At 54.2% G+C, this 27,822-nt stretch overlaps 2 protein-coding genes and 1 long non-coding RNA gene across 9 annotated transcripts in view; 2 read left to right on the top strand and 1 right to left on the bottom strand.

Annotated features, from left to right (window-relative positions):
* Positions 1-8,066, top strand: part of BTBD9 (BTB domain containing 9) — a 413,001-nt gene extending 404,935 nt beyond the window's left edge. For 5 of the 6 annotated variants that reach the window (XM_024983455.2, XM_024983458.2, XM_024983456.2 and 2 more), the window contains one exon: positions 4,444-8,066. In XM_024983455.2, the coding sequence (XP_024839223.1) occupies positions 4,444-4,638 (195 nt within the window). In that variant the 3' untranslated portion in view covers positions 4,639-8,066. 6 annotated transcript variants of the gene reach the window in all.
* A 673-nt stretch (positions 8,067-8,739) lies between these two features.
* On the top strand, positions 8,740-10,793 carry LOC132343670 (uncharacterized). The gene is made up of 2 exons (XR_009492625.1): positions 8,740-8,957; positions 9,093-10,793. It is a non-coding gene; the product is annotated as an uncharacterized lncRNA (long non-coding RNA).
* ZFAND3 (zinc finger AN1-type containing 3) overlaps positions 10,725-27,822 on the bottom strand; it is a 328,021-nt gene continuing 310,923 nt past the window's right edge. For both annotated transcript variants that reach the window (XM_059880382.1, NM_001102145.1), the window contains one exon: positions 10,725-12,913. In XM_059880382.1, the coding sequence (XP_059736365.1) occupies positions 12,759-12,913 (155 nt within the window). In that variant the 3' untranslated portion in view covers positions 10,725-12,758. The remainder of the gene's footprint in view (positions 12,914-27,822) is intronic.

Here is a 27,822-nt window from a genome sequence, read left to right as displayed (position 1 = left end):
GAGGCTGTGCCATCTCTCACAGCTGTCCACACAGGCCCAGGCACGCGGCAGTCCTTTCCAAGCAATCCCTGCAGGCTGGTTACATGCTTCTATAAATCAGTGACAGCTTTACTACGACTCACATCGTCTTATATCTAGGACCCTGGGCTGCTGTAGGAGAAGTCTGGAGACCCGAGGGAGGAAACCCGTGGGGTGCAGTAGCGTGGTGTGAGAACCAGGCCCTGCCAGGCGTTTGTCCAGGACGCTGTGGTTCTAGCAGCAGGTCTTCTGTCTCCTGATTCCCCAGCCATGGTGACCTCTGGCTCCCTCAGCCTCAGCTCCTGTCCTGTTATTGGCCCAGCGCACTGGTGTCTCCAAGGCTGTCTGGTGCCGTGAGGCCCCTCCGTAACTGGCACTCACCCCTAAATCCCACTCCATCTTTCTGCTCCAGAGCCTCACCCACCACCACTGACACCTCTCCTCACAGTTGGCCGCTTGGAACTTGTCAGACATCACTTGGCTGGCTGTCTCCTCCCCAGCGCCTTTACCCATGTTATTCCCCTTGCCCAGAACACGTCTAACCCTGTGATGTTCTTGCCTTCCCTCCAAGTCTGTTAACTTTATTTTGTTTTAATTTTATTGAGGTACAATTGATTTACAATGTTAATTTCTTATAAACAGCAGGATGACTCCAGTTATGTGTGTGTGTGTGTGTGTGTGTGTGTGTATATTCATTTTCTCATATCCTTTTCCACTGTGGTTTGTCAGATGTTGAACACAGCTCTGCGCTGTAGAGTAGCACCTTGCTGTGTGACCGCTCTGCAGTTTGCACCTGCTCACCCAGAACTCTCAGCCTTTCCCACCCCTGCCTCTCCTCTCCTCCCTAGGCAGCCACAGTCTGTTCTCTCTGAGTCTGGTTTTGTTTCATAGATATGTTGGTTTGTATATTTTGGATTCCACATATAAGGGATACCACATGGTATCTCTCTCTTCCTGGCTTACTTGTCTTAGGATGTTAATCTCTAGATCCATGTTGCTGCAGATCTGCCTATAGATTGTGGTGGGGTGAGAGGGGGCAGCCACATGGCTTGCAGGATCTTAGTTCCTTGACCAGGGATCAAACTTGCACCCTCAGCAGTGAAAGTGTAGAGTCCTAACCACTGGACTGCCAGGGAATTCCTGCTTGTTAACTTTTAAAAGGACTCTCTTGAGGGCTTAGTCTCCTAAGTTCTATGAGCAGTGACCTTCAAACAAGTTGTTTTTATTGTTGTTGCTCCGTTGTGTCCACTCTTTGCAACCCCATGGGCTGCAGCATGTCAGGCTTCCCCATCCTTCACTATCTCCCAGAGTTTGCTCAAACTCTTGTCCATTGAGTGATGATGCCATCCAACCATCTCATCCTTTGTTGCCCTCTTCTCCTCCTGCCCTCAGTCTTTCCCAGCATCATGGTCTTTTCCAGTGAGTCAGCTCTTCGTATCAAGTGGCCAAAGTGTTGGAGCATCAGCATCAGTCCTTCCAGTGAATGTTCAGGACTGATTTCCTTTTCAGTTGACTGGTTTGATCTCCTTGCTGTCCAAGGGACCCTCAAGAGTCTTCTCCAGCACCACAGTTTGAACGCATTAATTCTTTGGTGCGCAGCCTTCTTTATGGCCCAACTCTCACATCCATCCATACATGACTACTGGAGAAACCATAATTTTGACTATATGGACCTTTATTGGCAAAGTGATATCTCTGCTTTTTAATACACTAAGTTTGTTATAGCTTTTCTCACAAGGAGCAAGCATCTTTTAATTCCACGGTGGCAATCACTGTCCACAGTGATTTTGGAGTCCAAGAAAATAAAGTCTCTCATTGTTTCCATTTTTTCCCCTTCTGTTTGCCATGAAGTGATGGGACCAGATGCCATGATCTTAGTTTTTAATGTTGAGTTTTAAGCCAGCTTTTTCACTTTCCTCTTTCACCTTCCATCAAGAAGCTCTTTAGTTCTTCACTTTCTGCCCTAAGGGTGGTGTAGTTTGCATGTCTGAGGTTATTGATATTTCTCCCAGCAACCTGGATTCCAGCTTGTGATTCATCCAGCCCGGCATTTTGTAGGATGTATTCTGCATATAAGTTAAATAAGCAGGGTGACAATATACAGCCTTGATGTACTCCTTTCCCAATTTGGAATCAGTTCATTGTTCCACATCCAGTTCTGACTGTTGCTTCTTGATCGGCACACAGATTTCTCAGGAGGCAGGTAAGGTGGTCTGGTATTCCCATCTCTTGAAGAATTTCCCAGTTTATTGTGATCCACACAGTCAAAGGCTTTAGCATAGTCAGTAAAGCAGATGGTTTTCTGGAATTCCCTTGCTTTTTCCATGATCCAGCAGATGTTGGCAATTTGATCTCTGGCTCCTCTGCCTTTTCTCAGTCCAGCTTGTACATCTGGATGTTCTTGGTTCACGTATTGCTGAAGCCTGGCTTGAAGGATTTTGAGCATTACCTTGCTAGCTTGTGAAATGAGTGCAATTGTGCAGTACTTTGAACATTCTTTGGCATTGCCCTTCTTTCGGATTGGAATGAAAACTGACCTTTTCCAGTCGTGTGGCCACTGCTGAGTTTTCTGAATTTGCTGGCATATTGAGTGCAGGACTTTAACAGCATCATCTCTTTAAAATTTGAAATAGCTCAGCTGGAATTCCATCACCTCCACTAGCTTTGTTCCTAGTGATGCTTCCTAAGCCCTGCTTGACTTCACACTCCAGGATGTCTGGCCCTAGGTGAGTGACCACACCATCGTGGTTATTCCAGTCATTAAGACTTTCTTTGTACAGTTCTTCTGTCTGCATATCCCCTAAAAGGGCTTTGGGCAAAAAAGTATAATTTTTCGAACATTTTAAGTAAAACATTTGTTCGTAAGTTTAAATATAATTATTTGTGTTAATATGATACAGGAAAAAATAAACATTTTAAAAGATGGAAGCTGAGGACTAATTATTATGAATACATAATTGATGACATGATTTACTAAGATAGATTTTAACCAACTCGTTGAACTAAGGGACACCAAATCTGAAAATAATTGTGGAATCATTCATGGGTTTTAGCCAGTGTATTTTGAGAATGTCTTCATAATTCTGGAAAAATTCCAGTTACGTTTAGAAGAATTACGTGAGTCACATATACAGTTCAGTTCTGAATTCAGAACATCTCCCCCAGGCCACGCTTCCCCCACTTGGGGACCAGGAGCTGCCAGGGCCCTCACTCATGGGAGGGCGCATGCTCACCCTGGGCTTGGCGTGCCCCAGTGGCACCCAGCAGGGCATCTCAGGGCTGTGCTTTCCTCTCGGGATGTGGGCGAGGGTGTCAGGATTCAGTCACTTCGCAGGCAGTTTTGGAAAATACAGAATTTGAGGATTTGGAAACTGATTCCCTGAAGACTGCCAGCGTGCTTCTTGGAAAGAAGATGTGTGTTCCTCAGACTGCAGACCCCACTGTAGAGGGTGTGACTCAGCTCTGTGGAGAGCTCAGGACAGGGAGCAGGGACCCCAGGAGGATATGTCGTTACACACTGGAACAAGGACTTCCCATGTGGGCCAGGGAGGGCTCCTCTGCAGACCCTGCTCTGACTGGGGCTGCCCCTACTGCCCCGGCTCACGCCCAGACGTCCCTCCTGCACTGGGCGTGAGGCTCCCGCCACCCCAGTCATGCTGCATTTGCTCAAGGTCGGGGCCAAGGCTCAGGCTTGCTCGCCGAGCTCTGTGCGGTACCCACCTGTCTGCTCAGTGGTGCTTCCTGAGTGAGTCACACGGGAGTCACCCAGCACCTCCTGGGGACTGTGGGAGGCCCGCTCCTCCACATGAGGGTGTCTGCTGCCGGTTGGCCCAAGTCCCGTCAGGTTGAAGTTCCCTCCCCAGAACTGCTGCCCAGAGGATGAATTCATACCAAGAACGTGTTTCTTCCTGAGGCCACGGCATGAGGTCAGCCGGCTCCTTGGTCCCTTGGAGATCCCCTGGGGTAGTGCCCTGCTGGCTTTTCTTTTTTTTAGAAAAGGACTTTATGGCAGTACAATTCCCATGCCATACAACTCACCTATTTAAAGCATACAATTCATTGGCTTCTAGTATTTTCAGAGTCTTGCAGCCATCGCCACCACCATCAACCCCACTAGCTTCTAACCCAACTGCCAGATGTAAGAATTAGTTAATTTAAAGAGAAAGAAAAGCTCGTGAGACCAAAGTAACCCAAATCAGAGAAGTTCGGTGGGAATGTTTTATAGGAATCCACACCACGCTGCCTGTAACTCTTAGACCATCAGCCCGCTTACTTTTACCCTGAAACATACCCAGCCTTCTAGTTGCTCCTGTCTGCGCCCGCAGCAGGGGGCAGAGGACTCTGACTCCCCTGGGGACCGTGACCCAACTCGTCACAGCCCGGGTTGGACGCCGGCCCGCACTCACCGCCTCTCCTCTCTCACAGGTATTCCACTGCGTCCACTTTGAGTGTCCCGAGCAGCAGAGTGCCCAGAAGGACAGCAGCGACGAGCCTGGGACAGGGGGCGCCAGCGCGGCCGGGCAGCAGCTCGACCCCCACGCCCTGCAGGCCCCCAGCGGCAGCTCCCTGCCCTCCAGCCCTGGCTCCAACTCACGCTCACCCAACCGGCAGCACCAATAAAGGAGGCGCACGTGTGGAGTGACTCGGGTGGCCAGGTGGCGCGGGAGCCGTGTCCCCCGCCCGAGCAGGGATCCCTGTGGACTCCCCCCACACCCTCCCCCTGGAGGAGCAGGCCTGGCTGCAGAAAGGGACACAGAACGGGTTTCCTCCCAAGGACACAAAGGGGCTGCTCTATTCTCCTCAATTTGTTCAAATCAGGCTGGTCTCCAGAGGGAGAGAGTGGGTCTTCAATCTTCATCAAGTCCTCCATTAACACCCTACCTCTCTAACCTGCAAGGGGCACAGAAGGAAGTAGTAGGCAGGCCCGGGTCCGCATACAGAAACGGCACGCAGACACGGGCCGCGCGGGCGTGTCGGGCCTTCCCCCAGAGGCGCCCTGAGAAAGGAGACTTCAGTGTGTTTACTTTTATGGACATTGCCCTGGCAACTAAATGGTTTTTTATTTCTTTTAGTTACTCTCCATTTGCTGAATCATAGGTATTCCAGATCTTTTTGAAAGGCTCAAACCACAAATCACTTGTTTCAATCCCTTTTGATGCTGTAATTTTCCTTCTTTAGTTTTGAACGGTGGAGTGTGGGGTAGAGCGGAAAAATAGCGTGCACGTCTCCCTAGGGAGGGATGGAGGCAGGGCTTCGTGGTCTGACAAGGAAAATCCTTTGAGGAAGTTCAACAAAATACACAATGAACAAATCAATCTGCGGACACTGGAGTTAATAATCACTCAAAGTGCCAGGTTATTAACCTGTCATTCCTGAAATGTATCCCACCTTTAAGCTTGGGAGGCTGACAAGGAAACAGTGACTATGCCACCAGCTAATTGAATGCTCAGAAGTGTGCACAGATAAACCCGCCCCAGCTAATGTAAGGCTCACAAGTGTGCACAGATAAGCCTGCCCCAGCTTCTGGCTAGGCTGGGCCCGCCCTGTTTGCCACAGGTTAGTGGAGGTGTGTGGAGACGGCCATCCTGCTGGTCAGGGTCTGGAATACAAGAGGGGCCTCTCCCGCCCGCTGGTGATCAGTGGTTGCTGCTTTTCCCCCAGACCATAATACTCAGCTAGGGATTGGGGGGATGGGGGGGGACAGTTCTAAGCAGCTTTCCTCTTAATCCTCACCGAGACCATCTAATCTGACAGTTGTCACTTGATCTGGCCTGCGTGTCTGAGTGATGTCCGCCCAGCGCTAACCGCCCTCTGAGAACCCCTCCCCAGCTTCTCCCGGTGGCTGGCTGCGGCCATCAGGCCCTCCGCGCACCCTGCCTAAGGCAGGGTGGGCACTTTCTTTCTGTCTTAAGCACACATTGGTCATAGGTGTGCAAAGAGCCAGTGGGTCAGCTCTTTCCTCCCAGTGTTACATAGATGTGAGTGGCTTATCGGTCCCGGGGTAGTGTCGCTTCAAGCTGCATGAATAAACCAGATGGTTGTCTTTCTGCGGGTCCCCCTCAGTGCCCTTCACTCTGATCTCTGTCTGTATCCCCCCGTGTGGGGTGAGTGGAACCCCTGGGTTGAGGGGCAGCTTTTCACCGTAGGAGGAGGGCTCTGGTAACAAATGGAGCCTCTTGCTTGCTCACCGTGGGTGGGTGACCACCTCCCTCAGCGTCCAGCCCCCGGTTGCCAATTAGAGCCTGGCATTCTTGTCCACTCAGCACCTCCTCAGGCGGCGCATTCACTGCTGACAGGGAAACAGGAGGAGCAGGGGACTCGGGCTCGGGCAAGGTTCAAATCCTTTGCAGGTAGCACCGGTTCACGGGCTTAATCACGGAGTCACCTGTCCAGAGAGGCGTCCCAGCCTGGAGGCCGGCACTGCTGACCTGGGGAAGGTCCAGAGCCTTCCAAGCCGTGGCCCTGCAGCATCCCTCTGCGTCCAAGCACTGGGGACGAATGCCACCTGGCTACTCAGCTGCCAACAGGGAGGCACGAACCGTGCCTGGCTGGCCAGCGGCTCAGCCCTTCTCTCGTCCCCGGTGAATTCTCTCCACCCTGAAGTCTGTCTGGAGAACAGAACTGTCTCCCTGCTTCTGCAGCACTTCACTCGCCCTTGTTATCACGTAAAGGGAAGGAAGGGACGGTGATGCCACCCCTCCCCGGCAGCTGCCTCCCGGGCCCGATGGTCTGGAATCCTGTTCTGAATGCTGACAAAGCCCAGCAGGGCCACTCCAGTCTGTCTCCTGCTACGAGGCAGGGGCTCCGCCTTCCCTGATGAGCCTTCTGGTTTGGGGAATGGGGGGCAGTCAACAAGTCCGTAGGGGACTGATATCTCCAGAGCCCTGGCCAGTCCTACAGAGGAGTCCCCCCACCCCCGACCCCGCCGGGAACCACATGGACCAAAATGGCCCCCAAACTCCGAGAAACCAAAGGAGCCGAGAGAGAGTGCAGGGGCTGAGACCCGGCTCCAGGGAACCCCACCAGACCCCTCCGCCCAGCAGCGGGTAGAGGCCGAGTCCCTGGGGAGCTGTGGGCACCAGGCTGCGGGTTTGGCCAGGCTGGGAGGGGGGCAGCGGCAGAGGAGGGCCGGTGGCTCCCCACACCCCGTGAGGAGGCAGCTGCATGGAGGGGGGTTGAGGAGGTTGGGGCAGAGGGACAGAGGGGTGCTTACACCACCTTTGTAACCAGGTCACGAGATAGAACAAGCGGAGCCTTTTGCCCTTCACTTTAGATAAAGCTCTGTGCAGAGTAAGAGGCAGACTCCTTTGGGGGAAAGCGTTCAGTCACCTCCTGGAGCTCCTTGGAGGGCTGGCTCTGAGCACGGCGGGCGGGGCACGTGCCACATGAGCCCCATTCAAGGCCAGCTCAGGTAAGGCCGGGTGCCAGGCACTCAGAACTTGAAACACACACACTTGTCTTCCCGTATTCTGTTTTTTTCCGATGCTCTTCTGATTTTAGTTAGAGCCATGAGCCCGTGATGGATATGGGACTCTTCTCAATTGCTCTTTAAATTATCACTTTTTAAATCTTAGTAAATAAAGTGTGTTTATTCCTGACAAATACATTAAAAGTGTGTTATCCCTAGAAGAGTTAGGAAAAAGAGAATTATTTTCAGCGAGAGTGGGATGTGTTTGTTAGACGGCGTCCTTGGCCAAGAAGAAAGAGCTTCTGAATTGTGCAAAAACTGCTCAGGAGTTACGCTGTCACCCCAACTGTCAAACCACTGTGCAGACACTGCCGGCCCAGCCAGCTTCACTTTTTTTTTTTAATTTAGAAGATAACAAAATTGTAATCACTTATCCTTTTAGAGCCACGGGGAAAGGAAGGTCTTATCTGTGATAAGAAGCAGAGCATCCTGTGTGCGGAGGCCAGCTGGTAATAAAGAAAGGGAGCATTCCCACTCCCCAGTGCAGCTTCAATGAAGAACCTCCCTTCGGACAGAGAAGAAAAGGTGTCAAAGGAGGGAAACAAAATTAAATGTGTCTCCTAGGAGTTTTTCCTCATTAGTGGTTTGCTTTTTGTGTTTTTTCCTGGTGCAATTTCACGCCCATTTTCCACGTGGGTGGCCAGCTCCTCTGGGTGTGGCGGCCGGGCAGGTGGCCGTGGGCAGCAGTACAGGCCACGATCCGTTTATTTCTGTGGCTGCAGCCATGGATTCTACGTTGTCTGTCCTCACAGTGGCTCCAGCAGGAGTCCAGTGCTCATTAGCAGCCTGAGGGATGTAAAATGCAGTCTGTGGTTTTTATTGTAGCAGAAGTTGTCCTGGGCCTGGTGTCCACTCAGGAGTCACTGGAGGAGCTGGGGAAGGATGGACAGGGCAGCCGGGACTCACCTGTTTCTCCCCCTGGAAGCTGACCTGGTCACACCTGGGTGACTGGGCAGGATCCTGAGGCCCTGGCGTTTTGCAGAAAATGAATGAATGGTGAGGGGGACTTGCTGGAGGGTAAGCCAGCTTCTGGTACACCCCAGCCCTGCCCTGCATAGGGGTGAAGAGAGAGGAGAGGACGTGCTGATCCTGCTCGTGTCTGTGAGACAGGCCATACCTCAGCAGAGCCGAGGGCCTGCGCGCCCACCACATAGCCCGGGGCCCTGCTGTCAGGATCTGTTGAACGGGACGAACCGTACAGGTGCTGGGAGCTGCCCCCACTGCAGAGGTGAGCACAGGTGTGCACTGCTGAAAATCACTCTTTTTAAAGTACTTTTTATTTAAAAAAAAATACTAAAGAATGCTCATGGAATAACCTAGCGGAGGGGTGGGGTGCCCTCCCTTTGGTCTGGCTCTGAGCTGGGCTGGTCACTCATGTCCTCTGCGACCAACTATCCAGACAGGCCCAGCCTTGTGTCCCTGCCCTCTGCCAGCTGGAAGGCAGACTCTGGAAGGGGCTCCCTGACCCCAGGTGACTTTCTGCATTTTTTAATTTAAAAAAAAAAAAACACCCCCCCAGAGGGCTCATGGCCTGAGGACTCCCTTCACCCCCCTCATCCAGACTGGGGCCTCGAGCGCTTACCATTTGCATCCTGCGTCTTTACAGTCCTGAGCCCAGGGGAGAGGATGAGGCTGCCGCCACCTGCCCCCACTACCGTCTCCCCTTGGCCTCCCTGCAGCTGGGACAGCTGAAGCTGCTGCCTGAGAGCCAGCTCCAGGAGGAGCCAAGGCCCGTCAGGTGGGAGCGGAACCCTGGGGCTTGGGTTCCCATGGACGCCCAGGAACACTGCTGACACGCTTACAGCCTGTCACCAGGTGAGCCTCCTCCTTGAGCAGCAATGGGGTGGACAGGACAGTTTCGGCCAGCCGGAGGTGGCCATGCTGCTCGTGGCAGGCGGTGGCCTCTGCTTTCTACCCCGTGTTCAGGTGGCAGGCTGTTCTTCCCGATGGCCGCTTCTAGCCCTGGCTACCTGGTTTACCCCCAGCAGCTACTGGAGTTTCCCAAGACCTGCCTGGGCCCTGACAGTAAAGAGGAGACGGTGTGGGCAGGGACCGCAGGGAGCTCTGAGCGCTGACCAGCTCGGGCCTCGGGCAGCTGCTCCCCAGGGCTCAGCGCCTGGCTTTCCCAGCTGCCTTCTGCGAAGGGCAGCGCCAGCTCCCAGAGGGACCTGGGAGGAAGCGCCAGGAATATGCCTTTGGCCTCTCCCATCTCTGAGGTCTTGAGCCTACACCCCCAACCCCCGCAGAGAAGCCGGTGGAGGGAGAGGTGAGGCACAGACTTGGCCTCTGGGCTGGGGTGTGGGCAGGGGGTTCAGCAGAGAACTCAGCCCTCCTTTGTCTTGGGTTTCTGGGTCTGTGAAGGTTGCTGAGGGCTTCTGGGGCCTCTGGGTGGGGAACTGCTTTTCTGAGTCATCTGTAAAGGAGGACTTGGTCCAGAAGCCCAGACGGTTCATTTGTGGGCAGAATGCAAGCTTCATTTTGCACAACAGCCTAGGTGAGCAAATATACAAGTGTGCATTCACAAGTCCTGATTTCACAGCTGTGAGACGTGACGTGGGCTCTCTTCAGAAACGATGCAGATTCCTGTGGGTTGTGGGCCCTCCCCCAGGGCTCCGTGCTGTCTTCGCCTCTGGGCAGACAGCATCTGGGCACGCCTGTCCCCTGTGAGCCAAGCGAGCCCACTGTGAGACTTCCCCAAGGACTGTGAGGAGGGGTGCAGGCCCCACCGCAGCTCTGAAGCGCCTTCCCAGAACGCCTCCAGGCTCCTGGGTGCTGCAGACATGGGTCACAGCCTCCACCCTGAGCCAGCCTAGTCCTGCTTAAGGCCTGTGAGGTGATCATCGATCCAGCACTTACAGATGATCAGATGCTGGTCGTCTCCAGGGCTGTCCCTACGGGAGGTTTGGGTCTCAGATGTGCCAGGACCCAGGCACACCCACCCCTACACCCCTGGGGGCCCTCGGGGCTGGCGCTCACTTCCTCCTGTCTCCCCCCAGGTATGTGCCCTTGGTGCCAGCAAAGGCCAGCTCAGCAGACGCACCTCCACCCCAGGGTCACCTGAGGCAGAGCCACCCGAGAGAACCCGGCGCAGCAGCTGCGGAGCCTGGACTCTGAGGGACGAGTGAGCACCCCACAGAGCCTCCACCTCGTTCACCCTCTGGCCCGGGGGGACCTTTTACTATTTTCCTGGTCATCCAGGTGGCACTTAGGAAAACCGGCGAAACAGAGAAATCCAGACTGTCATACGATTGGTTTAATTTTTTTTTTCAGCAGGAGAAAAAAGAATAAAGTTACAAGATTCTTTTAATATTTTCACAATGTTAAAACTAAAACTGGGCTCTAGGCTATGTGTGTAAGTAAATCTAGAACACAAAAGGGTTAAATAAGATTTTTCTCTTTTAAAGATACAAGAATTTAAGCTTTCCTTACATTTAACAAACTTCACAGAACAGATACTGCAGGGGAACAAGCCCTCCCCACCCCCCAGCTCTGCCATCAGGAAACGACCAGGGGCTGCGAGCCCTGTGCGCGGCCGGCTCTCCAGGGCCCGCGTCCCGGGGCCACCAGCAGCGGCGGCAGCAGCGGGGCCGGGAGGGCGCCTGGTGGCCGTTTCTGAGATCGGAGCTGGGCGGGGCGCCGAGGCGGGCCACATCACTGAGGACGGCCAGGTACTGGCCAGAGGGCCGTGGCTTGACAACAGTGGTAAACGTGGGCAGGCCTGGCCTCTCAGGCCTGGGCTGCCCAAGAGCAAGACCCTGGTCTCGGTCCTGAAGCAAGAATTAAGGCTGGAGATTTTGCAGCGGATTCCACTCTGGTTGGGAGGGGTGCCTTGGGGGCGGGGCGTTGGGGGGAAGAGCATGATTCCTTATTTCAGTTTTTGGACCAAAACATCTGTAGTTGCAGGTATTTACTGTTAGTTTGTGGACAGAGCTGAGTGACCATTTGTTGTGGTAAGAAAGGGTTAAGTTGCTGGGTTCAACTCTCCCAGAAGCCTGTGCATGGGCAGCTCCAAACGGCCTGGGTCCGAAGGGGCTCTGGGCGTCCAGGCCCCTGCTCAGGCTCTCAAGCGCCCCTCTTCCCTCCTACCCCCCCACCCACCTGACTGGTGAGCACTTCCTAACGGGCCAAACAGGCCCGTCCCCGCCTGGCCTCTACTCCACCCCTCTGCCCTCTGGAGAGGCGCAGGCTGAGCCACACGCCCTCCCTGCCCACCCACGAACCATGCTCTAGACAGACCCACCTCTGTCCCGGCGGCGGGCGCTGCCCCCTCAAACAAGCCTCTGTGTGGCAGAGCAGGCTGGCGGCCCGTGGACCGCGGGGCCACACGGACCTGAGGGGCGAGGCCGCTCCTGCTGCACAGGACGGAGCTGTGGGCAGCGTCCAGCACGGCCGTCGATTCCTGGTGGCTATGAAACATCTTTAAAAGAACCTAGCAGTAGAGGCCAGTCTGTCGGCCACAGCTGCTGTGCTGCAATTAGCCGTATTTGATCAGTGCCGGATCCCTGCACTCGGCGGATGGCAGGCCAGAGCTGTGGGGTCAGGGCGCCCAGTCGCTTCTTGTGACCGGGGAGGGGCCTGTGTAGAAAAGGTGGTTCTTGTTCGTGGGCTAGTCTTGAGTGGAGCTAATTTTCAAAGTGAGGTTATTGTTTCTCGTCCCGTGTGATGAGTTTTTTCATATTAATTCAGGTAAAAACATTTAAGAACCTGCCCCCACCCCCATTTCCTGCTCAGTGGGAGAGTGAGGCCACCCCCAGCCCAGCCACGGGCTGATCTCAGCAGCTGCCTGCGGCCCAGGCACGTCTGGCCGTCAGGGGGTCCTGGCTACCGGGACTAAGGACAGTGGAGAGGTGAAGGCCGGACGCTAACCAGAGCTTCCGGCAAAGCCACGTGCGTCGTGGGGACTTGAACACCAGCTTCTCCTCTAGTGACTCAGAGTCTCCGTCTGGAACGCTTTCCACTTAAGGCTTTTTTAAGTTTGACTCCAGCAGTGACAGGTATGTGTGGTTTTAAATCCACTAGCCATGCTCAAAAAAAATATTCTTCATGTTTTAATTTTATACAATGGCTAGCAGGCACCTTAGAAACCAGCCAGAAATCAATTTCAACCACCATCAACCCCTAAACTACAGTACCAGGATGGCTGGCTAAGGAAAGGAAACAGACTGGCTGTAGTCTGACGCGTGCCCAGTACAAGGTGTCTGGCTGACTTTGTCCTAAATAAGGCTAACATTAGTGAACTAAGAACAGCGTCACGTGGCGGCCAAGCCGGCCTTCAGGAGCACCCCTCCCCGATGCGCTGGCAGGAGCGCCCCACTTTCCGGTCCAGTTTCACCATTTTCATGATGGCTTCCTCTCGGCCACGGCCCATGTGGTCAAACGTACAGTCATGCTGCTCAGGGAGGCGATGCAACATACAGAACACGTAACCTGCAGCAGTGGGAGAAGCAGAGAAGACAGGGTTAGGGTGGCCCGTGGGCCCAGCTCCCGCTCACGTCTGGAGAGTGGACAGTGGTCACAGCGCGGGTTCCTGCTGTTATGACCCCCCAACAAGCGTGGCAGCACGTGCACGGGAGTCCAGGGGCTCCTGCTGCACTGAGGGTGGAACCCAAGTCGCCCGCGCAGTGCCTCCCTCGGACACGCGTGGCCGGCAGCCCCACGCGGGTGTCAGGGAGCACAGAGCTCGCTCCCAGCCGGAGCCAGCCTCAGTACCCAGCTCAGGACACCCACTGCTTCTAAAAGGTTGAGGGAAACCACACACACACACGAGTGGGGCTCTCCAGGAAAAACGGGTCATTTCAAGGGCTGGAGAAGGTACCGTATTTAAAGGTAAAGAACAGAAATGTTGAGTCCAGTTGGTGTCTCAGTGGAGCCGGATACTTTCAACCCCACCTGGGGGGCAGGAGGTGAGGCCCCCCCCGCCACTGCCCCGGGCCTGCCTCCTCCTGGGAGTGGGCAGGCCGCGGGCCAGGCTCTCTGCAACCGAGATGCTGCAGAAGGAAGAGCTGAGGAGAGGGCACAGGGGCATGGGCTGCGTCGGGCGGTGGACAGTCATCTGAGTTTCCTGGGTCTGTCTGGCCCTTTCTTTCAGGGAAGGTGCAGGAGATCTGGGCTGGCTCCCCCATCACCTCATCCCATCAGCTCTTAACTGGTCACACCTCCAGGTCCCAGAGGCCTGAGCTGCAGAGAATCGGAATCCTTTCCTGAACCTCCTCCTGGGGCCTGTACACCAGTGTGCGCCATACTGTTCCCCAGGCAAACAGCATCTCATCTCAGATCTCTCTCAAGCCCAGGCCCCCGCAGGCAGAACGAAGGGCAGCGCCCCGGGGTCCACTGCCCTCCCCATCCTCCATTCCCTTCAGAGAAAACAGGGCCGAGGCAGTGATCTCAGGACAGTGGGAACTGAAGCAAAGACTGGCTACGAAGGACAACAGCTGCTTTACCCAGAGACGATGCCTCAGGACACTCACAGTCCTGCTCTGATGTCCTGATCACACCCAGTGCAGACACATGCCCACGGCCTGAGCAAACAGGCCGAGCCCGAACAATCCATTGTATGAAAAAACACTATTAACTGCTTCCCAGGGAGAGCAGGGCAGTGTGTTTGAGTCTAAATCAGGACGAGGTTTGAGGGAAGGAACAGATGAAACTGCATCTCCCGAGAAGCTGAGCTCCCACTTGGCCCAAAAGCAAAGTGAAGATTAATGAGCCCGTGTGTTATATTTACTGATAAGTTCATTACTTGAAGATATTGGATACCAGTTGTCTTTCTCCTAAAGGATTTCGCAGCAGAAGCGTGGATGGCCTCAATATGCATCCTTCGTCTGACGAGCACAATCATCTTTTTGGAGCAAAGCCCACCCGGGCAGGGAGAAGCGACTGCCAGGTTGAGGCGGGGGTGGGGGCACTGGCCAGCCGCACAGCAGCCGGAAGTGAGTGGAGACATTTCTGTCGCCAAGGCTTAACGTGTTTCTACACCTTCAGCATCTCTAATAAGGGCGGGAGGCCCCCTGCTGCCCTTCCCTGCCTTCAAGATATTGGGGTGATGCAGAAGAGGGTCCCCAGGGCTCTCCTCTCCTCCTGATGGATGGTGCTGGCTGAATAAAAGTAGCAGGAAATGGATTAGCCCTGAAATCAACTCAGCCCTGGCTCAGTCTAACACCTCATTAGTCAAAGGCAGACTGCGAAGGAGGGGAGAAGCTCAGGTCTCACCACACCCCCTCACAGCTCCGCCGCAGCCCGCCTTCTGCCGACTCCAGGCGACCACCAACTCGATGGGTGGACCGGAGGGCCTGCGTTCTGTCTGGAAAAGGAAGCCAGGTACCACGACCACAGTAACCCTGGATATTCTCCCCACACCTGGGGATTCTCCTCAGCCAGAAACACCTTATTTCTCTGTGCAGGTTCTGTGTACCTCTCAGGCACACCTTGACACTTGGCTTTGATTTTTGAAATGTGGAAACTACTGAACAGGTAATTGTGGGAGTAGAGCTGGTTAAAAAAGAAAAAAAAATTAGATGGCATTCACTGGGGAGAAGTCTGGGGGCAATGTTGGAAGGCTCACTTCCCAAGGTTATGCACTGAGGTTAGTAGATGATATAAATTAAGCCCAATTCCCTCTCCTGTCAGGATCGCCCACCAAGTGGAAGATACATGCTAGAACTTCTCCCAAATGCTGAGTAGGTTATCATCTACCAACAACAGCCAATGGGCTCGGAAGTGTCAGTGGGTGGGGTGGACTGCTGGATACAGGAAAGGGGGCAGGGGACTGGTGGGTGGGTTGAATCTTTATCCTCTTTTCTCGGTACCCACAGACCTGTTTCCACTCAAGTGTCATGAATGTTCAATTACTCTCTGATGGAATTCCAGAGACCAAGCTGGGCACATGGAAAGATGCAAAATCAGGCTACTGGGGAACAAGATTATTCTTACTTCAGTGAGGAGCAGTTTCATAGCACAGGGTGTTTACAGCCTCTGTCTTGGGTTGGTCAGACTCAAGCTTCCTCACTCCATTCATCAAAAACCAAGTGGGGCCTTTGCAGAGAGGGTCGGCCAGGGGGAGAGAAAGCAGAAAGGACACAGCTGATCAGCTGCGAAAGGGGCTTTGATACTACCTATCATTATCACTCTCACTCACATACATATATATTTTCATCTATAGGCTCCTTATGGCCCCACAGTTCAGCGTCAAGTAGTTTTAAAAACAACTTCAATACTCTACTCTTTTGCTTGTGATAGCTCTATATACAGTCCTTGGGAGGCATAAGCAGTAAAGAATATGATGATAAGAATGCCAACCCTCCAAAAGAGAGGAAAACAGCCAAGTTTTTGAAAAACAAATGGTTCATAATGCTAAACATAGTTTAACCTCAACCGCTCCCCCCGACGTACCATACACACAAGCTGCCTGGCTCCTGGGAGCCCTGATCACTGCTTCCCACGAAATACTGGCCTAGGAGGAGGCCAAAGAGCTCTGTTAGGGCTCTGTTGGCTCCTCTGTTACCGGAGCTGTTCTTAGTAAATCTGCACAAAACACTCAAGAACGTGGGTTAGCGTTTGTTTGCCAGCATTGAAGAGCACTCGGGACGAGCCCTTGATGAAAAGGGGAGGGTGCAGAAGCAGCTAAGCCCCGTGTCCCATGGCCCCCACTCCAGGCCCCTCTCTCGATGCTGCCTGGCTCGGGCAGGCCATCCTGGGTGAGGGGGGAGGCCAGACCCGCACAGGTGGGGTCAGTCAGCCCAGCCCCCACCTCCCACCCCACCCCAAGCTGCCCTGCAAGGGGTCCAGCAGCTACACCCTCAGGGCTTGACAAAGAAAAGGCCTGCCCAGGTCACCACGGCGGCTGACGGGCATGGGCTCCTCATAAGGGACTGTGGCTGTGCACAGCAAGAGACAGGGCAGAGCAGAAAGTACAACCCACGCCCCAGCCAGACACCATCCTGGGTGAAGGACACATGGAGAGGCAGCTCGCGGGTGGAAATGGGTGCCGCATAAATGTGAAGGTGCCTCCAGCTGCAGAAAGTGGACCTGAGGTGCATTCTTCCAGGACTCACACAGGTCTGACATGCAGGTTTCTAAAAGCGCTCATCTGGTGGGAACCAAACTTCAGCTTTTAAAGCCAACATCCGAAAGTCATCCATTCCACTCAGACCCCTTCATTCACAGCTAAACCTCACCTCTGCTCCCAGAGAGACGGGTGTGGGTGTTGTGAGACCACCCACCAGGACTGAAACAGTTTTGACAGATGCCACCATTAAGCAAAGATGATACAAAACCAACACCTGACTGACTAGAAGTGCTATGAAAGTTGTAACAGTATTTCCTGTTTCACTCACTTGTTTACAAAAATCAGTGACAATAACTGCCCAAGAGAACACCCAAGGCAGAGGAGACAGGTCTCTCCCTCTGAGCACTGCTGGCAGCAGGGTGAGGGCCTGAGCCAGATTGCAGACCTGTCGGCCAGTCCTCCCCGCCCCTCCTCCCTGCCCGTCGGCCGGCCCTCCCCTCCTCCCCGCACCCCGCCCCGTTCCTGCTGTTGGGGGGACGGTGGGTGGAGGAGCTGGAGGACCAAGGGCCGAGCCAGCCTCCCACCTGCAGGCAGCACAGCCCCCACCCTTGACTGAGGCCGGGACCCCCAGCCTCTCTTCCCTCTGAACCTCAGGAACTGAGCGGGGGGTTGGAACTGTCTTTTTCTTCCATGGGATTTCCTAAAGCAGATAAAGCGATGCCAAAATTCACAAAGTCTGAGCTCCTGACATTTTTATTCAAACCCTGCCAGATAGAAATGTGGCTTATTGGCTTTATCTTGGAGTAAAAACCCCCACTTAGAGCTGGAGTCGGACTTCCCCGCGGTCCAGGGGTTAAGCCTCTGTGCGCCCAGCGCAGGCAGCGCAGGTTCGATCCCCGGTCGGGGAACCAGACGCCACACGCACAGCTAAGGCTGCAGTCCAACGCAGGCAGCGCAGGTTCGATCCCCGGTCAGGGAACCAGACGCCACACGCACAGCTAAGGCTGCGGCCCAGCGCAGGCAGCGCAGGTTCGATCCCCGGTCGGGGAACCAGACGCCACACGCACAGCTAAGGCTGCGTGCCCCGTGACGATCAAAGATCCCGCGCGCCACAACGGGAGGCCCGGCGCAGCCAAGTAAATGCTAAAAAAGACAATAAAGCTGGCGAAACTGCGCAGGTCTGGATACTTACGGACTTTAATTAAACATCTGTTTTCTGACAAACTTCCCCACTTGGGGGCTCTCCCAAGATGGCCATGTTAGGGAGGCCTCAGACCAGGGTGGGCCTCGGCTCCAGTGCTTCCGTGTTTTCACCCCACTCACAAGAAATGTTGCACACTTTCTTGCTCATTTGGATTTCAGATGTCAGAGGTTCCAGCAGACCCTAGAAACACTGGCATGCCTGGGGGAGCGCGGCGCTGCGAGGGCGTCTCGGGCGCGGCCCTGGGTGGTGCTGCGTGAGCGTGCTGCACTGACACGCCCGTCCCTGCACGCTTCCCACCAGTGACGAGCCCCAGGCAGCTGTGTCCCGGCAGGAGGACAATCAGACACCTGTTATTCAGACAGCAAACACAGCCCGCCCCAGACCTCCCAGAGCTCTCCGAGACACCTTGGTAACGGGCCCTCCAAATCTCAGCTCATCCGTAAGGACCATTTGCTCTGTGAATTGTCCATTTCAATGTAAACAACAATTATGCCTGACTCACATCTGAAATGACTGGGCAAGCTCGTTATAAAGAATCACACTTTTCCAACAACACAGAAGTTTCTTAAAATGCAGGGCGGCTAACTGACCTCAGAGCTCGTTTAAAAGCGCGCGCTGGGAACAGCAGGTAGCTATAGGAACGCTTGTTGGAAAACATTAGCCACTTACACTCTCACCAGCAGTGATCCCTGGATTACACCGCCTCCACTGACCCAGTGCCCAAGGCAGAATTTGTAGCACAAAAATGCATTACAGGAGTTTAATGCATTTTATCAGGCACGGTACAGGCAAAGCAGATGCAGGTGTTTCGGGAACGGAATGCACCTGTTTCACACTCTCCTCCATCACCAGTTTCACACAGTGGAGGGAAGAGCAATCACACTCCAAGAAACAGAGCTGGACCCCTGCTCCCTGAGTGGCTGACACAGAGCTCGGCGGGGCTGGGGAGAGAACGGGTGGATGCAGTCAGCCACCCAGGGGGCTGGAACCAAAGCCACTGTAAATCACCAAGTGGGCATCAGTCTGTCTGTTTTCCAAGGGCAAGGAGAACCTGCAGTTCACACGAGCCCAACGTACTCACCAGGCTTCCCGGGTGGCGCTGCCAGTAAAGAACCTGCAGTTCACAAGAGCCCAATGTACTCACCAGGCTTCCCGGGTGGCGCTGCCAGTAAAGAACCTGCAGTTCACAAGAGCCCAATGTACTCACCAGGCTTCCCGGGTGGCGCTGCCAGTAAAGAACCTGCCTGCCAATGCAGGAGACGTAAGAAATGTGGGTTCGACCCCTGGGTCGGGAAGATCCCCTGGAGGGCATGGCAACCCACTCCAGTACTCCTGCCTGGGGAATCCCATGGACAGAGGAGCCTGGCAGGCTACAAGTCTGCAGGGTCACAAAGAGTCGGACACGACTGAAGCGACTTGGCACACAAGCAGTGCACTCACCCGTTTAATGAAAACCAGTGAACACCACCAAGGCAGCGCTAAAACAGACACAAGTGTTTGTTTTCCTCCAAATCAATTAAAATATCAAGTTAAACACAAGCTAAATGCTACAACACAAAGCACCGTGACAGAAGGCCGAGGCACACGAGCCCGCGCAGAGCCGGGGCGCGGGCCCCGAGAGGCACGTGCATCACAGCCCAGCGTGATGGAGCTCCCGGCACGGTGTGCACAGCTACAGACAACCCACCACCCTGGTCTCCTTTATCGTCGTCTCTTCAAACCTTCAAGCCTCATTCCTGCAAAAGCTCTGACCTCTTTCCTCCATGGGGAATGCCCGTCTACTTCTAGGAACATCTTCCATCACCCGACACCCAGGGAACAGGTCTTCCACCTCTCATTTCTGCCTGTTTTTCAACGGTGTGTGTGTGGGAGAGAAAGTGGGCCAGACCTGCGGCTGGGCACCTGCCCCAGGAAGGAACCCTTGCCTTCAGCTTGGACCTGTGAGAGCCACCTCCCCCCACCCCGATTTCCCTCTGTGAGCTCTTTAACCCCCCGGAGCAGGAGGAGAAGGGGGCTGGCTGCAGGCTCACATCACAACCAGGCTGTGTTATCTAGAGAGGAGCATGTATTTAAAAACTAAGAAAATGGCTCAAGGCAGTTTATGCCACAGGAATAATGACTTGCTCTTTCAAATATCATTTTATTTCAGTAGCTGAAAACACGTAGCATTACCCTCTTAGAACCCAGAGCAGTTTTCAAAATCCAAAAACCCTAGAAGATGCCAGCACTCCTGGCCAGCTCCCCCGCCCTCCTCCAGCCCCCACCCTGGGGGGCCTCGGGGGAGTCGTGAGGAACTGCTTTCCAGAGGAGACCTCATCCTTCTCTCCCAGGCTCCTGACTGGTTGGCCTTCTCCTTCAACAGTCTCCTGTCTGTAGAGTTGACCTTCTCAAACAGAGGGCTCCTAGAAAACCAACTCCAAACCTGCAGCAGAGACAACAGAAGGGTTGAACCTGTCCTACCCAAGAGTGGCCGAGGGCAAAGTGGGCAATCCAGCTGCCAGGCCTCCCTGAAGGCTACGCTGGCAAGAGCCAGTCCATCAAGTCACAGGGCATCTGAGTGGCAGGGCCGTCGGGACATGAGACTGCAGATGCTGCGTGCCTCTCCAGAACAGCGCTGGAGCGAGAGAGGAACGCCCGCCCCTTTTTCTCTGCCGGCCTTCCAGTCCACAGGCTGGGGTCAAGGGGGAGGACAAATACGACAGACCCTCCGGTTAGTGTCCCCTTGCTACGGCAGGTCCCTTATGGGGAAACTCAAGTTCTCTTTCTGAAGAATCCAGTAAGGAGCCCAAATGCTGGATTCCGTTCCAGCTGCACGGCCCCGACAGCCATGTGGCTGCTGCTGAGCCATCTAGCCTTTCAGACCGCAGGCGTGGCTCCGATAAATGGGGTTGTTACAGCCATTAAGGGCCAGAGCAGCTGAAGCCTGACTCGAGGAAGACCCGCTCACCCGTCGGGCTTCAAGGCTGGGCCCCCCGCTCTGCCCCCACCTGCAAGGCTTGCTCATCCTGTCACCTCCTCTGCCGCTCAGTCTACACTCTGCTCCTGTCTCCTATGACAAAGGAGAGACAACAAGGAAATCTTCCTGTGAGTGTGCAATGCACACGTCTCCTCTGTCCCTCTGCACAAACCCCTCTACATACTATAAATGCGCTGCCATAAGCTGACAAGCTCAATAAAGATTTTTGTTGAAGATATGCAAATTTTAGAAAAACCTGATTAAATATATGACGACTACACAGGGCAGCCTGGAAAGTAGTCAGTGGTTAGGGACCCCATGAAAGGGATGCGGAAACTCTCCAAGGACAGCAGGGAACAACTTCTTTGCTCCTGTGAAGGCTTCTCCCAGGAATGGCTGAGAAGTCTGCAAGCCTCTCTCCGAAGCAGAGGCAGACCATGTGTGTTTCCAAGTTTGGTCATGTACTGACTGCGTGCAGAAAAGCCCATGTCTACTTCCCGAGACTGCCAGGCTGGGAGCTGGTGAGAAAGGATGAGTGAGAAAGGAACGGGCTGGAGACGCTGCAGACACGACGCTTCACCTCTGCTGTGCCAGCGCCGCCGCACCCGTCCTGTGTGCTTCTCGAAGGGAGTCTCGTGCTTGTTGTCGCCACACAACTCAAAAAGGTCATTCTGAGGGCCTCAAGGGTACAAGCATGCTTTTCTCTATTTTCACAAATTTGGGCTTTAAGGTCACAGGCCCCACAACATCTGCTGTGCGCATGTGTGTGGCAGGAGGGCGGGGTGGAGAGAAGAAGGCCAGAGAAGCGAGCTAAAGTTGGTTAAACACACCTCTCCTGGAGGGAAAGAGGCTTACTCTGCGGCAGAGAAATGTTTTAGCTGAAGAGATGAGCTCAAATTTGAAGTCCAACTATAAACTATATACACTTAGAAACTCCCACCGAATGGACAGCCCACTCCAGGATTTGGGAGACTTCCTGTCTAGATGTGAGGGAGGAGCTGACCTCATACCCAGCTCCTTCACCGAATAGTTCCAGTCTGGGTATTAAAGAACCCCATGAACAGAACCTGAACATTTCTCAATCCCAAGGGCCCTAGTTGGTTCTGACAGATCTGAACAGCCGACTCCCCATGGGCTCTGTGGTGCCCAGTTTTCCGTGTTGCCCTTCTCCTTCTCTGGTAGCACCTCATCTTCTGTCCTTTAAATATTAGAAGTATTCAGTGCTGGATCCCTTGTTCTCTCCCAAGGTTTAAATTCTAACTGCACATGCTGCCCCCTCTGAACTGTCTCTCTGCCCAGACCACTCTTCGGAGCTCCATGCCGCTGTATCCAATTAACTCCTTGCTATCTTGGCTACCTCAATTGTAAGATGTCCAAAATGGAACACACACCTCCTCCTTCAGTGTCCCCCAACCTAGGAGAACAGGGCCACCACGCAGACAATGGCTGTGACGTGACCCTGGAGCCATCACGGCATCCTCCCCAACGTTCACATTCAGTTAGCAAGCGCTGTGGATCCTGCTTCTAAAAACCAAATCCACTCTCTTCTTCCCATCCACACAGCAGCCACCTGGTCAGAACCACCAGTACCTCACGCCCAGGCCACTGCCCAGCCTCCTCCAGCAGGCAGAGTGAGCCCACACACCCCGACCTGTGCAGCACACTCTCATTTAGCCTTGGTCATTAGCCGCCTCAGCACTTCTGCTCCTGGCAGCCTCCCGCTCTTCGCACCACCCACCCCTGTACTCCATGTTCAAGACAAAGGGACCTCACTGCGTTCTTGATTCTGAAGGTTTTGGCTTCAACGGCTCTTCCTCAGGAAGATCTTCCTGGAGCCTCAGATTAGGCTAGGGACCTATTATATGCTTTCATCTCCTGGACTTTTCCTTCAATCACTAGTCACAGTTATAATTTTCGGGTCATTTGTGTAGGTTTTTTTTTTTTCCATTTAACTTGTTTTCCTGACGAGATTTCATGAAAGCAAAAAGGCTGCCTCTATAACTGACCACAAGACATGCCTCCAATGGCTACAACGGTGTGCGGCTCACCCAAAGGTTAGTTACAAACCATGGTTTCCACTGCTTTCAAAAGATTCATGCACCCCAATGGTCACAGCAGTACTATTTATAATAACCAAGACACTGAAACAACCTCCTGTGGCAGGAGCGAGCGCAGCACGCAGACGGAACAGCAAGGAGGCCCAGGCCCGGGGCGCGGGGAGCCAGGCCTCCGCCTCCGGCCTCGGGGCCGCCGACCGCCCACGGCGCGGCCCGCCACCTGTCTCCATGCCCTCCAAGCCTTCTCCCTCACTCTCAGACAGATTTCTTTTTTTTTTTAAGGCTAATTGAATTGACATGTACTTTTTTCACACTAATTAATTCCTCTTCTAATAGGTCATATGTGAATATAACAGAAATTCAGTTTGTATAAAATGATATTCAGCAAAAAGTCAGTCTCCCATCCCATTCTCTCAGTTACCAACCCAGAGGCAAAGCAACCACCAGCTCTGACACACCTTTGAGAGTCTGAGCATACACGTATGTTTGTGTTCAGGTCCCAGAGGGCTGTTTTAAACTCATAAATCCCATCATGAAATTCACTGCGTAAACCCCTCAGTGCCTGCCCACTACTTTTAGAATAAAATTCTGACACCTGCGAAGGCCTCCCGGCCCATCCAGCCCCCAACCCCTTCACACGTGCGCTCGGATTCTCAGATTCGGACGCCAAGCAGCTCCAGCCTCCAGGGCGGTTGGCTGCTCTTCCCCAGTGCTCTGGACGGCCGGCTCTCCCAGCTTCTGTGTCTCAGCCCCGCAGGCTCCACATCCGGTCCATCTCGGCACACACTCCTCTCAGAAGCTTCTCGTTCACCTGCTCCCTCACAGACTGCATCTTTCCCCCAGAGAAGAAAGCACCACGAGGGCAGGGCCAGTGACAGTTCTGTTCTCTGTTCCTCGGGAGCTCAATAAAGATTCGCAGAATGAATAAATAATCTGAGTCAACATTTTACACAGAGAAAAGGACTTTCAGCAGTAAAAAGAACATTTAACCCTGGTGCCTATGCCCCTCGGCCCCTCTCCCAGAGAAGGACCCTGAGCGCCGCGCGGCCTACCCCCGGCCCCTGGGGACCAGGAGGAGGCCCACGGGGGCCGCACGGCCGGCCCTTGGTCCCCTGGGGACCAGCTGGAGCAGGCACACTCTCAAGACGATCACTGCCTGGTCTCAGCTTCCGATGGATTCCTTGTTTTTCCCTCCAGTACCAAGTTTGCTTTCCTAATTATGCTTCTCTGTTGCCATTATTAATATGAGCCTATATTCACTGAGCTCACTCTGAGAGGCAACCCAGAAACGTCCAAAATGGCATTAGATGCTCTCCTGGAACTAACTCATGATCACAAACGAGCTGAGCACAGACAACGGAGAACCGGATATAACCATGTAGGTTTCCCCTGACATTTCTCATTTTACCCTAGTATTTTGGCCAATTACTCCAGATTCTGAGGAAAATTAATCCTGGGGTAGCATCCAGTTCAAGGGAAGAGCAATGTAATTGATGCAGGAGAATTAACACAAAGCTGGGCCTTAACTGTACGTCTGGAACTTTCCCCCTCTGAACCTGTAACACTGTAATACATGGCTCTAGAGAACACAAGTCATCAAACGTACTAATCACAAGAATGCACAAACTCCATCGTGTGCTGACTCGCACTCCCATCTTCCACTGCAGAGCAGAGGCTGGCCGCTGCAGGGTGGGGGTCCTCACGGGCCAGGGAGGAAGAGCCCCGCTCCCCTCCTTGAGGGACAAGCAGGCCGCCACTGGACGAAGCCTCCCAGACCCATAGGACAGCAGCCGCAGCCTCTGCCCGCCACCTCCCGCCCTTTGGCCTAACAACCCATTTCCGGCATCACAAGGAGCATCTTCACAGATACTTCGCAGAAACTCTGGCCAGAAAAGAGCATGTGACACATGCACGAAAACGCCCCCCCCCCCCCCTCCTGGCAGCCCCAGAGAACTTGCTGGAATAAGGGGAGCGGGCCTGGCCATCTGCAATGGGAGGCAGCCCCAGGGGGAGGTGCCCACAGGCCAGGCACCCGTGCCCAGGCGTGCAGCAGGCACTGCACGCACGCGTTACCTGCACAGCAGTGGATGAGGCACCCAAAGCAAAGAGGGGCGTTTCTTGTCATCCAGCCAGGTCCCAGGCACTGTTCTGGGGCAGAGAGTACACTGAACGGTTGGAGTAGCCCTAGCACAACTCCACAGGCGACAAGAGAGGAAGACCGCAGCCTCCAAGCCCCTGGAGGGAAGCGGAGGGCCTCCCCAGTGCACACCACCCCGGGAGCCCGTGCCGGGGCCCCCGCCCCTTCCATGCTGCTCTCTCCCCGCTTCTTTGTGCCTCGGTAACCACGGTTGCCTTAACTCCGGACCCACAGCACAGGGTGTTCTCTGGATGGCAGCTCGAGGGCAGGTCAAGTCTGGAGGACTGAGCCTCCACACCAGGAGGGCTCTGCATTGCTGCCTCCGTCCCTCTCAGAGCACAGAAGAGGCCTTCATTCCCTACTGGGTTCCGCCTCGCTCCCAGCAGGGATGGGAATGACGTCTGGCCAACAAGGAGACACGGAGAGGTGGGAACTTCTAGAGAAGCCAGCTGATGCAGCTACTTTGGGCACTTCGATAATTTACAGGACAGACTCCTCTCCCCTTTCAGTCTGGGGCCTCTGAACTCTGCTCCCGGATCTCACGGTCAGTCCTGACCACCCACATGTGCAGTGTGACAGCGTGTCTCCCGCCAGCTCCCAGCACTTCCTCCTCGCCTCACCGGCACTTGAGTCTCTGGGTCTCAGGCCCTTCGTGGCTCTGTCCCCAGGACCCAGCTCCCTGGTGGCGTGACTTGGAGTCTCAAAGGCGGAAGCGTTTGGGTGACACCAGGCAATGAATGAGAGCCAGCGACTCACCATCACAGCACCTGGGGCTCCGGTTAAGGCAGCCTTCTCACATCAGTCTTCCAAAAACGCCTCACTCCCCGAATGCAAGTTCTCGTTCAGTGACGCTGCAGAGCCCGTGTTGCTGTCTGGTCACGGTCTTATCGGGCTCACTGCCGGCAACAGGCAGCCAAACTTGAAGCAAGTGGCAAGGCTCTGCCTGGAGCCTGCCTCTCCAGGGCCCGAGAGTCGAGGTGTAAGGACTCTCACGTGATCATATCAGAACCTTGGTCTGCTTAGGTAAAAGCACTTTCCAGAAGCAGAAACCAACTTCATTGATATTGATCTCTTCAGAGGAAAGGTGCTAAAGAAATCTCATCTAATAAATAAAGGATTCAAACTCCAGTGTTGGGCTGTCAGTCCAGGAAGGGAAAGGAGCTATCAGGCTCAAGGAGTCAAGAGTATTTATTGGTCATCTGTGCACTGTTTACAGAGCTCTATTCTAGGGGCTGGGTGGAAGAGAAGAAGGAAAAAAAAGTCACTAGTTCCTGCCTTTAAAGACAGCTAAAGATGCACAGAGAGGAAAATGCTGAAGGACACAAGAAGCAAAGCAAGAAATCAACTGCAAATAAATTCAATATGCTCCAGCTCCGTGTAATAAATCGGGGGCACTGAGGAGAGGTCACTGGCTAAGGTGTCCTGGAGGAGGTATTTTCAAGGAAAACAAGGACATGAATTAGCACTCAGGAGAAAATGGAATGAACACGTCAGTAAGAATTAAGTGCCGCTGTGTCTCACATTACCCAGGCGCAGCGGGGGACACAGAGGTGGCAACGCCATGGCCTGTCCTCCAGAAGCGTCATATCCCAGTGAGTGACAAGGGGCACATGGGACAAGGGAACCCATTCAGAAGGCGACATAAACTGTCACCGGTCACTGGACTGCATCACTGAGGTGGGGAAGAGCTCAAGGAGCAGCCAGGACCCACACGGCTGGAAAGAGGGACAAGGCACCCTGCAGTCACACACTCGCTGTCTAGGGCACCCATGGCCCAGGGTGGGAACACGAGAAAGTGGTGGGAGCTCAACAGACCTGGGTTCTGTGCCAGCTGCTTCCTTAATATTTCTGAGTTGCTTGACTTCAAAGCTTGAGTTTTCCACCTCTGTAAAATGGACCATCTGTCCACCCATGCTAAGGGTCACACAATATAACATGGTTTCAGGCATCTAGTGCAAAGTAGGTGCTCAATAAAGCTGCTCTTCCTGCACCCAGAGGGTCACAGCTGCAGTGGTACAGGGCTCACCCATCCGCTCACCGAGGCAGCACCACACACCAGGTGCTATGGCAGGGCCAAGAGCGGCTGAAGAACACAGCATCAGCCTGTCCTCCAGGGCTCACGGTGTGGAGAAGGGCAGACAGACGGCCCGAGTGTGCTCTGAGAACTCCAGCAATGGGGCTAACCGGGGGCCCCACAGACGGCTTCTGAGCGGCCCCACGAGGAGATCAGCAGGGGAAAGGTTTCATCACAGAGACACCCAGATTTTGTGAGGGCCCCTGATGCAGCAAACCGTGGAGACGAGCCCTGAGCCCAGCCTGGCCGTCCTGCCCGCCTCGCCTCTGCACCCCCACACTGTTCTCCAGGCCCCATACACGGACTTGGGCCTGGAGGACCGGGGGTGCTGGGAAGCCAAAGCTACCGTGAGGAGATGGCTTGCAGGAGAGGAAGGTGATTTGTGACAAGTCTGTCCAGAGGGCAGAGAGCCGAGAAAGAAGGGCATGTTATACAGAGAGGGCAGTGTTTGTTAGTGCAGTGGAGGAAGCACCTAGTCAGTCTAAGCTGCCTGGCAATAAGACAGGCCTCACCCCTCCAGGCTGGACCTACACAGGGGCTGGACTACCTGCCAGGGCCCTGCTGATGGCGTTTCTGCAGTGTTGGGTCAGGAAGCTGGACAGGCACCAGATGAGTAACTTCTAGGTCATTTCAGTGCTTGGACTCTGAGTAAAGAGAGTGATGGGGTTGATAGGCAGCAATGGGAGACTGGTGTGGTTACACACAGTAGGTCTGTGACCTGCCAGTCTCTGTGACCTCCAAAGAGCCCATCTTGTCCATTTGGAAATGAATCACAGGTTTTACTTAGGCAAATACACCCATCTGCAAAGTAGAGTATTTAACTAAGCCAAAAGCGTATCACATAATTTTAATTAGACCAAGCAAGCAATGCTCCTCTGACAGCATGTATGTCTTGACTGATTCT

Source organism: Bos taurus, chromosome 23 (assembly GCF_002263795.3).
Source record: "Bos taurus isolate L1 Dominette 01449 registration number 42190680 breed Hereford chromosome 23, ARS-UCD2.0, whole genome shotgun sequence".
NCBI lineage: Eukaryota > Metazoa > Chordata > Mammalia > Artiodactyla > Bovidae > Bos > Bos taurus.
The sequence above is the reverse complement of the archived record's forward strand: the minus strand, read 5'-3'. Positions and strand labels throughout refer to the sequence as shown.